The sequence below is a fragment of the Bombus bifarius genome, unplaced genomic scaffold (genome assembly GCF_011952205.1).
Source record: "Bombus bifarius isolate JDL3187 unplaced genomic scaffold, Bbif_JDL3187 scf7180000007975, whole genome shotgun sequence".
In the NCBI taxonomy this organism is placed as follows: domain Eukaryota; kingdom Metazoa; phylum Arthropoda; class Insecta; order Hymenoptera; family Apidae; genus Bombus; species Bombus bifarius.
In genome coordinates this window covers 1978173-1990279 of record NW_022884361.1, presented here as the reverse complement: position 1 = coordinate 1990279, position 12107 = coordinate 1978173, and the positions used below count along the sequence as shown (strand labels likewise).

Here is a 12107-nt window from a genome sequence, read left to right as displayed (position 1 = left end):
TTTTCTAACAAACTATAAAAAAAACCCGCTCAAACCATGAGAACATAAAAAAATTCCAAGCTTTACGAGCAAAGAAGTAGTAGGAATGAAGTATACATAATATAATATACGCAAATGTATCTATTTTGGAATCAATCATCCAATGTAAAAACCAGCGATTTGTTATTAACAACGGTCAATCATGAGCTGGAGAAGGCGCGATGAATGTGACGCGCGTTAATTCGTAATACCTTTCAACGCGAAGTAATACGCGAAACTTTCGATGACGTAACATAGGTACGTGCAACGGTGATCATTGTCGATTAGCATACGTCGCTGATTAATCCACCGGGCAACTGAGTTTGTCGTGGATGCTGGATACCGGATAGACCGGTTAACACGTGCAGCATTATGAAAAGGATGATTCGAAATGCTCCAAGTACAGTTGGAGCGAAGCTGTCGTGAAGCGTGCTTCTGGTCAGCTGTGAATCAGGTACAAAGGACATGTTTTTTCCTCTGAAAATAATCCAGATCGCGAAGCGTGAAATAAAACTTCGCAGGCGGCGCGTTGACTCACCGTCGCAAGAACGCGTTTCCTCGTCCCTTTCTCGTCATCTCGCGAAAGAATTACGATGTTTCATCGTACGGCAGCATTGTACTCGTTGCAACTATCTTTCGAAAGGTCAAAAAAGATTCTGTAAGGATGCTCAGGCTGTCCCAGATTACAGCAGGAGGATCATCCCTGAGATGACAGCCTAACGAATGACAGTGTAAACAGCGTGTCGACGAAAGTGTTAAAAGCGCTTGGCAGTTCGATTGCAGAAGCGGAATCCTGCTTATCCTAACTCGGCCGTTTAATAAGACACTAATCTTACGCAGCATGGTGTAAATCGTTAACAATAGTAGGATTATTACTGGAGAAAAATTGATTCGATCTGTAGTCATCGTGAAAAGTGATGCAATTTCTTATTTTTAAAAGGCACTAGCACATATATATAATTTTTCTATTAAGTTTAACAAGTTCTTCAGACAAAGCAATTTTGTTTGGGCGCAAAGGTAAGATCGAATCGTGTATGCTTGGTATAAAATGACATTTTTGGGACAAAAAAGTTGCCTTGGAAAGGGCTAGTCGAAATCTGATACGTTTGTACATCCAGGTTTCACATGGCGGTAGCCCATTGTAACATTCAACCAAGGCCAACGCAGTAACGTCAAAATTTGCATAAAAATCGTTGAATCTTTCCTTTGTTATTTAAAACTCGCCGAAGCCCTGAAATTTAGTCACCCACCGGTTTGTTAGATCAAAGAACGGGCCCCATCTTCATATATTCAACGAGATTTCGTATCATATATATTTATGGACGCTTATAGTGCATCTTTTCATGTATATATTACGCAACCACGTTGCTTTGATTCGCCCACACAAGCAAGAAGCATTGCTAAAAATAACACCTTACGAGATAATCGAAAAACCCATCGTATCCTCTCTAAGTGCTTCAATCACTATTGTCAACAAACTCAGTGTATCCGCGAAAAATTCTTCAGACGAAGTCTCGAAGTTCGTCTATCGAAAATCATTCGAAGCTCGCTATGCATTCACCTTGATCCGCTGACACGGAATAGGTTGTATGTGTGTCGATCTACGATGAAATAGAGAGAAGGATCGATCGAAGGATCAGAAGGTTCATCTTTGACAGTGATTCGTCATTACGAAGCTCAGCGTACCTATTTTTACGCTTGAAATTAAAATCTGATTTTCACTCTTACGAAATAATACATTTTTTCATGAGAGAAATACGTGACCTAGCTTTGCTATCAGCTATTATTTAGAGTAACCAAGTACCATAAACGAAGAAGTAATAACATCCAGTAGCTATTATCATAGTATAATATTCTCCTTTTAAGCGTGAAGGCATGAAAGCATTAGTTATTTACTGGATTGCATCAAGACAATTGACTCTGGGCAACGTATATGTCAGTAATAACGAAAGAGCTAAGTTAACTTGTTTCTTGAACCCTCTGCGGTGCCATTTGAAAACTTGCAAATTACATATGTATATAGCCATGCTCTTTAGGCCTTACATTATTAACAATTATTAACTCCTAGTCTTTAGATTCAAATAAGATGATTAAGCAATCCCAAATCTTTTTCTCATAGTTGTACAACATTCTATTTAACTAATTTAACGATCAGTTTGTGACACGTTGACATAAACTTTCTTACCTTACTACACTTACCATATCATGCCTAAAGGCAGTAAATTATTATTGCCAGAATATTATATTCTACTGACTTTTGCCATTAAATCTCCACAACTTCTGCGGTTTTTACAATACGCACATGTATTTCAAAAATATCGGAATTCAATTATTTCGAATTATATATTAAAAGGATAAAACCGTCAAAGCGAGATTTCAGAATTTGAGAAAGGAAAATAAGAAAAATAATTATTCCCTACTGTCTATTCGTTTTATCAGCGTTATGCGTTTAGTAAATAATTTTCGTAAATTTCCAAATAGTTTCTTATTTTTTCCTGAAAAATTTGTAGCTTGTGTTCGGTCTTTAAATACACACAAATTACTATCTCTTTTTCATAATTTGGCACTGTAGAGAAATTAAGAAGCGAACAAAATCTAAAGTTGATCAGTTTGACTTGCGAGTTCCTCATTTTTGACATGTATATATAGGACACGAAAAGGTAGTGAAATTCAAACCGTTGGGCAGTAGTGTACGTGTAACACGGAAAGTGTTCCGATCTGGGCCAGTCCGCGTCACCCCACCCGGCATCCGGTAATCCGGCGGTTCGGTGTTAACCGATCTCTCGTCTCCCCCTCGATCACTATATCCCTGCGGCTCCATCTCCCTCGGTATTTGTTCCTCGGCCGCGCTTCTATCCGATCGGTAGGGTTTACTAAGAGAGCACGAATCCTCCGAAGGTTCAGTGCGAAACGCGCTCTCGAACTCGAAGGATCCTTCGAGCTTCCTTTGATCCCCCACCTCGGACGTCAACCGGACGAAAGACGGAAAGAGAGAGGCTTTCCTTGGCTACGAACAACGCAACATCTCGTAGACGCTGTTTTGTCGTCGCTGCTGCTGACTCTAACGCGGGAAACATCTCCATCGGCTCCTTCCCCGAAGAGTCCCCTCGATGAGCGACGATCTTGGGGCTCGAGCGTCGATCGTTTGGATTACAGTCGCGGACCGGATCTAACGGATCTCGGACGACACTGAACGCAACAGAGGACTGGAAAGTCAACGGGATGATCAACAGGACGTGCTTGGCGGTCCTCATTGGGCTGCTGGGTCTTGCTTGTGGCTTGCGTAAGTTTGATTTTATGTTATGTTTTTGAGGAAATTCACAGGGGTTGCTGGATACGCACGAGGCACTTAGAAATCAGACCGATCTACCTTTTTCCAAGTTTCTTAGTTTGAATAGCAGGATATGTAATTCGTGTTTAGTTCTTTAGAAATAAAAAGCTTAATATCCGTGTAGTTGATTAGTTTGATTTTTGTGTGGCTCATACGTGTAAATTCGAAGGGTGTTTTTAGAAATTCGTAGAGTAGGTACCGGTTGGCTTTTTGATTTAAAAATTTGCAATTTTTTTGTGGCATGTTACTACTTTCGTACAAAAATGTTCGATGATTATGGAAACATAAGTAAAAAAGCATTCTTCTATTTGATTAGTGGACCAAATAAAGAAATCGGTATTTTCGGCAATCCTATATTAATTTATTACTAATGCATGGACCGTAACTTGTTTAAATGCTACGAGAACAGATAATACTGAAAAATCTACGAGCAATTATACTTTAATGAGTATAGCTATACTTCAACTTAAAATTAATGAATGAAATATATCACAACATAGATTGATCCTTCACTCATTTTTTACTAAATTCATCGTTCATCTTGTACTAGTTGATTCAGTCTAAAGAAAGAAGTATGTGTCTGATGTGCTCCTTTCAAGACGCAGTCACCGTTGTCCGTGATTATGAATGAGAGCGATAAGTGGAAAGCACATAATGAAGTGTAACTGAAGTGTACACTGCTCTACGTAAATAACACGTATTATTCACACTATTCATTAAAATTTGCAGCGATTACTTACAAACTGTCTGTTCACAAAATTAATTGCTCTGCACATTACAAATGCATTTCCGTAGTCCCGATATTCCACGACAAGATTCGTTTCCCGTGTCTTGACATTTCAACCTATTCTCACCTAATTCTCATTTCTATTCTTTCTTTTTCTTTTTTTGTCTTTTTTTGTTTTCCAATAAGTTCATAAATTCCAAGTACACATTACCAAAACACTAACAGCATCACTTAATTACGAACATTTAAAGTAATTAAAAGAATCGTATGAAGACACCAAGGTTATGCCGAACGATCATATTCAGAGCATTTCTTCGTCTCTAACATCTGCAGAACGGCGAGTTACCATTAATTCTCTCGTTAATTAAACCGATCGCCATGTAAGTACCTACAATGATTGTGCGGCATCTATCGTCGCTCCCTGATCTTCTTCTTATTTCACGCGATTTCGCGATCGTTTGATATATCGGGAACGCGTTGTCCTCTAAGGTTAGATTGCGCCATTCACAACTGGAGCAACGATCCGTACAAGGACGGTACACCATTTACGCTGTTAAATCCGGTCGATCTTCACTCGTAGCACGTGCAAGAAGCTCCGAGGAACGGATTCCTCTGATGGGCGGTGCATACGTTACCCTATCTTTCAGACAATCGGTAAACATACTTTCGTTTTCGAACGCAGTCGACGATCACGCGATTTGAGAAAATAAAAACGATCCACCGTACTTTCTCCGCCCGATCACCATCTTATTGAATTGGCAAATTTTGTTAGGCAGTCTAATATAATCTCTGACCTTTTACTGACATTGATCGGTTAGATCTTTGTTTCCTGCGATAATATAATACATTAGAAATAGCTATATGAATATTATAGATATCATATATATGTAGAAACAAAATAAAAGTTTGCAATCCTTGGAATCGTGAGACAAAAATTTTTTGCAGCATTCCTAATGCTTCGTATGAAATGAAAATTTTTGACGCTTAATACTGCAAAATAAAGATTTCCAATCCGTGGAATCACGAAATAAAAATTTATAACATTTCGTATCGTAAAATAATCGTAAAATAAAGATTTGCTACCGTTTGTATTCTCCATTTATAAAACTTACAGAGATTTAAGAAGTGTGTACCAAGTTTAGGTGATCGACACTTTTCTATCCTTCTTCATCGTGAGAATGCTTTCCTCGTAGTCGCTATAACAAACCCGACATTAACTGCAGAATTTATTAATAGTAAATGTCGCTAGCTAATCCGCGAGTTGTTTTCTCGTGCGGAGCATCCTTTGCACGATTCTTCTTTTTCTCGTCGACGAGTCGCAAGGCTGCGTGGCTATGTAAACGACTATTATAGCAACGGTTGCATAGTGTACGCGAAGGATGATGTCAACGGTAACGTCCAATCAATGTACATAACAAACGCATCTCTCGAAGCTATTAATTTTTGGCTCGTTTATATTTTCCTATGCACGGTCACGGAAAATTACGGCTTGATCCCGTTAATTCTAGTTCGTCTTCTTTACAATGTAAGTCACCTCGAGCACGTTCGTTAATGGAATTGCAAACATGATATTAACAGATAAGCTCGTTGGTACTTTATTAGTATAATTTTATGGTTTATCTCATAATGATCCAACACGTATAATTTATACCATTAATGATATAGGTTTATTATATATTAGCGTTATTATAATAATATAAATGATAATATGAATTTAATAAAATAAATAAATAAAATAATGATAAATTTAATATAAATAATATAATAATATAAATGATCAAACTGTTATATTTTTGACACTGGATTCATTAACTAAATTTAGTAGCAATATCGAGGCTTAAAAAAACTATATTGCTTCAAAATAATTTACATAAATTAGAGAAGAACATAGTCTCTTCATTTATTTTTCTTATTGCGCTATTTATTTCTTATGTAAAACAAAGCTATATTAATTTTTTATTTAAGTATCATTGCGCATCAATAATCTTTTGTGTGATTGAATAATTGTTAAAATAGATGCTTAATCAATTTTTTAATCAATTTCAGAATGCCCGAAGCAAAAGCTATCACCAGGCAGAGAAGTAGTATGCTACACTTTCGTTTCCGACGTCGATCAGCTAACGGAGGCTGTGTGCAAATGCACCTCTTTGGTACAACAAGGCTACGACGTGCGAAATCTCTCGGTTTCCGGTAAGTCCCAGACATATTTCATTAGCGATATGATCGTCGATAATCGTATGCAGTTTCAAACTAATGCGTTAATTTTAACGTAAAATCACGGCCGTTTGAAAGACATGTCCCTTGATTCGCGATAATCGCGACGATCGAAGCTAGACGATTATGTCAGACGATTTCTTTATCGATATGAACAAAACAAAACGTGCAGAAGTCATCATAGTAACGTAATATATCCGGAAAGGAACATTCTTGGAAATGGATGTTTTAAAAATTTCAAACGATTAAGATTTTTCAAATTGATTAGTTTTAATCGTAAATCATAACGCAAATCGATAAATGTAATAAGATAGAATGTGCATACGATGAATTAGAAATTCACTAATTAAAGAGTACGTGTTATCTTAAACATTTATTCCGATCATATGAAAAGACCGCAATGTCGAAGGTAATTACAATCGTTAAGTGGTTTAACTTGGAAGATTCTGTCGAAGGTAGGAAAAACTTTCTAGAAAGGAAAACGAGATAGTCTTAATAAAAGTGGCGTGGATGGAAATAAGATTCCCCTTAATGTCATGTCGAAACAGCGAGTAATAATTTTTTAACGTATTTTTCAGATTAAATATTTATCGATAAATACGCGTATCAAGCGTTTAACGGTGCATAATTCAAATGATTATACGTTCTGCGATTGCGTAAATGCATACCATCCATATAAATACATCTGTATCCTTGCACTTGCAACAGGATATCGAAATCCAACCACAACGGGAGGTATATTTTTACGTCTAGTGATATCGTCAGCGTTGAGAAATCAACTCTCGGTTTCCGTCATCAAAACTTGTGTAGATGCGTAATATATAATAATGATCCTTCTATGAATCTTACTCGTTTCAATATGAAATTCCTCATTTTTCAATCAGGATGACCAATTAACATATATTAGCTTGATTATTCGACGATAAGCAATAAGAATGATTTACATTGTTGTATAATTGACGGTCATCACATCGTTTCCTGTTATTTGAGACGCTAAAAGAGAATAGTTGCATGATTACACGTGCTCGCGTCGGCTATTTTTGGTGGATCTTGCCATCTTTATTATCACGATTAACGATCGCTTGTCATCGTTTTAATAAATGATTTAATACGAGTTCGTTGGCTCTTCGCAGTCGGCTACCACAGATTTCATCGATAACCATAGTAGTGATCGCTGAATATTTAGAAACAATGTTAAAACAAATCGGGAATTGATATGCCAAATTTATGTACTCAAGACTTAATAAATGAATGTCAAAGATAGACGCGTTAAAGTCGAAAGGAAATTCTAATCGCAAAGGAAACAAAGTCAAAGACTTCCCTTGAACCGCATGGACAAAAGAATCTAGAAGGGAAAATCTGCTTTGTGTCGAAGTGCGTCTAGAATGTATAAAATCGAAGCAGAAACGTGTTTGACACGGGACGTTGCATTGCTAAAATATTCATACGAGACAATGCTCGATGAATATTCAAGCGTGAATAAACGATGTTAATCCTCGACGAGTATCACACATTTTACACCCTTTTATTCGTGTCAAAAGTTAAGTCTCGAAGGTTCTAATATGCCAATTAATTCGCACCTTTGGATCAACAGAATCGCAACGGAACGATTACATTACATAATCTCAACAAGCTTGTCACTTCGATCTTCTACTGTTTTCCAGGGACATTTACTTACTTAACAGAGGTGTCGAAATAGTTGCAACGTTTAATCGATTGCTTATCAATCATATAATTAACGGCGCTCGAGGCTTTCAATTAAATCTCTCGAGTTCTTGTAAAAGTATTTTCACTTTTACGTACACCTGCGTTCAAAAGCATGAGTATACTTAAAATTTTCAGTGCAATTATCCAGTATAATTTTTATTTCATATGGAAGGTAAAATATTTATTAGATTATTTATCACATATTTCCTCTGAAGTGATACGAATGAAATATGTAAAATTTAGTAATATTTATTATAGTTAAGCAATTACACCGTAATACTTTTTAACAGGGATATATCTTGTATCTTCGTACCCTTCGATCATCGTCGAATAATTTATATTTTTTCCCAATTAATTTCCCTATTAATTCTGGAATTTTATCAACAAGCATGTCACGTGGCTATATTCAACATTTCATTTAACTACATAGTATGTTATACCATGAAGAAATACATCGGCATGAATTTTCTTTTTCCTTTCGGATATTTATCCATATGCAGTTCGACTTTTCGACTGGCACGCGTAATGAAGTCAATGCCATTGTTATTAAGTGGTTGCGACAGCGTTGTTTGTCCCCATAAATCTCGCCAACTTTTTGCAACCGTTAAACCCGCAAAAATCGGACGGCGTGCGAAGCACCGTTAAAGCACCATCTGTTGCGCAACACGAAAAACGCCCCGGTGAAAGAAGACGAAGAAGAAAAAAGGAAGGAGGCTGGTTTCGAAATTTCACCAAAATCAATTTGTTATGCATAACAGAGCGGTGGTCGGCTGACGACGGTATGTCACGCGTGAAATTCGATATTCGTCGTGCAGACCGCGGATCACGAGATCGAGAACGAGATGTGTAAAAGGAGAAAAAAAGAAAAATAAAGCGAAAAAAGGGAAGAAAGAGGGGGAAAAACTGAAAGAAACTCAAAAAGGAACGAAAAGTTCGAGATGTGAGGAAGAGAGACGAGGACAGAAGTGTCTACACGAATCTCACGTTTGTGACATAATCGCGCGAAAACGAGCTGCGTGCTGATCCTCCTTTTTCTCTGGTTGGTGTACCCTTGCCATGAATGGTTGCGACCGACCCGCCTCGTTTCGTGGAAAAAAATATCTTTTTGATAACGACGGAGCCAGTTTCAATTAAACTCGAATGGCAGCAACGAATTGGAACGAGTTTTAATGCGAAACTTCGTTTCTTCGTTTTGTCTTCGGCCAGTGTGCTAATTGGTACGATTGCGTGTTTCGTGACAATATTTTTAGACACCGAAGGATTGACTTCTTGTCGATACAGGGTGTTCAAAAATAAGGATCAAGAATTTTAAGGGTATAACGAGAGGAGCAAAAGTGTTTAATTTACAAGAATTAACAGATTTTAGAACGTAAGGTCAATGCTTCAAGACTTTTGTTTTTTTCCTAACATTGTACGTTCGTAGAAAAATTGAATCGCTTTCACTGTCTATGAATATAGATTCGTATCGCCATGCAAAAAAGAAAAAACTGTTCCTGCTATATGTGTTTGGATAAGTTTCGAAAAACGTCGCATGTCCATACCAAATTCGTGCATGGGTGTGGCTAATGAAACGCGAGGACAGTGGCGTTGAAAGTGGTTCTTATAGATGATCCAGATGTAACAAATATCACTTTCCCTCGAGCGCTGCTGAATCTTATTTTGCATGTCAGCGTCCGTTCTTGTTTCTTTAACATCTAGTCTCTTTCTTGTCTGACAAATATTCCAAAGAATAATAGGATATTTGCGAATCTTTTTTTAATTCAACGCTTTCACTCGTTTGTAAGAATGAATAACAATCAAGATACAATGTTCGTGTATCGATACAATTATCGTGTTTCATACGACTTAACCTGTTATGCGAGTATAATTACATGTTGTTAAAATTACTAAAAGGAATCCATCATCGGACTTGTAATTGATCTGCCTACGTATTACCAAATTTCGATTAAACCAGTTTCCATGTCCTCCTTTTTATACGTAATTTCAAAAAAAAAAAAAAGTTAATTGAAATTATATGTCGCCAAACTCTTACGCGACGTACTTTGGTAATTTTACTTTGGTACTTTGGTCTATTAACATCATTCCTGAATGTAATTTGTTTTTTAAATATTTATTATACGTAATGTTTGAAGGTATATATGAAGTATTGATAAACGAGACATATCGAAGAATGATAAGAATCAAAATTTTAACTATAAGGATGCTATACCTTTACAAGGGAACTGGTAATAGGAAATAATTTTTACGGTCATGGCCAATTACAAAAATACGTGAAAGTTCGTGATTAACTATATTATGGAGACAGAGATTTCGTTTCACCTAACAGCATCGTGTCGTGCTGATTGTGCGACGAAATCGACAATCACGTGGAAAGGAAGGCGGAACTTCTAGCGGACAGTTCTTTTTATTTGTAAGCGTTACTATCGCAAAATCTGCCTCACAACTAAGCCACTTTTATGAAAGTATACCTTAGGAAATGTGAACTGTGAAATTCAAGGAACATAAGAAGACGACATGGTAATGGAATTGTAAAGAAACAAAAATCGATAGAAATGTAAAAAAAGTTGCGAAAATAATTACTTGTTATGTTAAAAATTGGTCGTCATACCTTTTATTCTTTTCTCTCTTTTTCTTCTTTGCAACCATCTATACATTTTACGTATTTTTCAGGATTCGAAGATTTTCAGAAGTCGTTGAAGAAGATTATTCCAACGCTTCAGTTCGTGGTTTCCGTGGACGACCCTGGAAAAACACTAAGCACTTCCGGCACAGTTCGTCAAGAGATCACCGCTCGTTTGATCGGAGTTTTGAAAGAGGCAATTATTTATCCATACTATCCGTCAGTTTAACGATATTCTGCAGTTCCTCTCTAAAGAATTTTGATCGATTTCCACAGGTTGATGGAATCGAGTTAAATATGACTGCAGGATCAAAGGAACGTTTGGTTCACTTTGTAAATGGTTTGAAAGACGAATTGGTGAGAAAATCATACGATAAGAGAATATTCCTGGTTCTACCCACAAAATCAGAGGAACTGGCTAAACAATTCGATCTGAAAGAACTGACCAAGTGAGAACTTTTCTATTTCGTTTAATCAATTTATTTAACATTAACAAATATTTCTAAGAGCAGTAGATACTTAATATTTTGCATTAAATTATGGTTTGCTAGAACCAAACAAGAATCGATCCTTTTCAAGATTAGTTTCCCTTTCATGAATTTTAATGATTTCGATACTCTTTCTTTTACACAAGTAAATTCGTATATAAATAATCAACATATTACCTGTGTGCATAAAATGTTTCATAAAACGTTATAGCGATCATCCATCAGAAAAAAATCTCATTACGGCAATAAATATACTTAAAGATGTAATCGCTATTCGCTACTTTTCTATAATTAAATATTATGACACTCTTCGACTTTCCATGCCTTCTGATCTTCTGTCACAATCATTACCTTTTGTGCGTCAAAGCGCGTTACAAAATCTCTGTACACGCCTAGGCCAGACCTGAGCTAGACACATTCTACGAATCATGTACCGGCTACATTTAAGTTCATGAATTATTGACCGACAAGTTAAGTGAAAACGGATTTAGTAAAAACTACTCATCCATGTTCGGTGTATCTGCCTAACCTTGTGCCAGTTGCCGGCTGGATAGGTTGTTAGGAATGCAGCGACGAGTCGATGCACCACTTGATCGTACGATTGTCCGCGGATTTTCACGCGCCTTGCAATTAACGGAATGGCCGTCAGACAGTCGTCGTACCGTTCGGTATTTTTTCATTGAATATGGATAAGGGATCAGGTGCAAGGAACGAGACGACCGTGAATGCGAATGAGATCGAAACGACGACGAAAGTCATCCGCGTTGAAAAGATCGTGACACAGTGGGAACGTCAACGCGCGAAATGATCCGCTCTTTTGTACGCGTTTTATTGCTAACTAGATTCTGAGACGAAAAGTCTTTTCTGTTTTGAAAAGTATCAAGCAAATGCTTTCTCTGATTTTTTATAGACTCTGTGGTAATCATTTCTCTGTAATCTTTAACTCGTATAATTTCTTTTCGTATCTCTCGTGAAGTAATAATGGAACTTTGAGAGTTTAAG

The 12107-nt window shown here is 36.9% G+C and overlaps 1 protein-coding gene across 4 annotated transcripts in view; it reads left to right on the top strand.

Moving 5' to 3' along the window:
- LOC117217284 (mucin-19-like) overlaps nt 1–12107 on the top strand; it is a 46719-nt gene that overhangs the window by 25186 nt on the left and 9426 nt on the right. For 3 of the 4 annotated variants that reach the window (XM_033464789.1, XM_033464788.1, XM_033464790.1), the window contains 4 exons: nt 2917–3301; nt 6123–6266; nt 10668–10813; nt 10894–11066. In XM_033464789.1, coding sequence (XP_033320680.1) covers nt 3241–3301; nt 6123–6266; nt 10668–10813; nt 10894–11066 — 524 coding nt within the window. In that variant the 5' untranslated portion in view covers nt 2917–3240. Of the gene's footprint in view, nt 1–84; nt 473–2916; nt 3302–6122; nt 6267–10667; nt 10814–10893; nt 11067–12107 lie in introns of those variants that run through there. The other variant, XM_033464791.1, reaches the window with a different exon arrangement.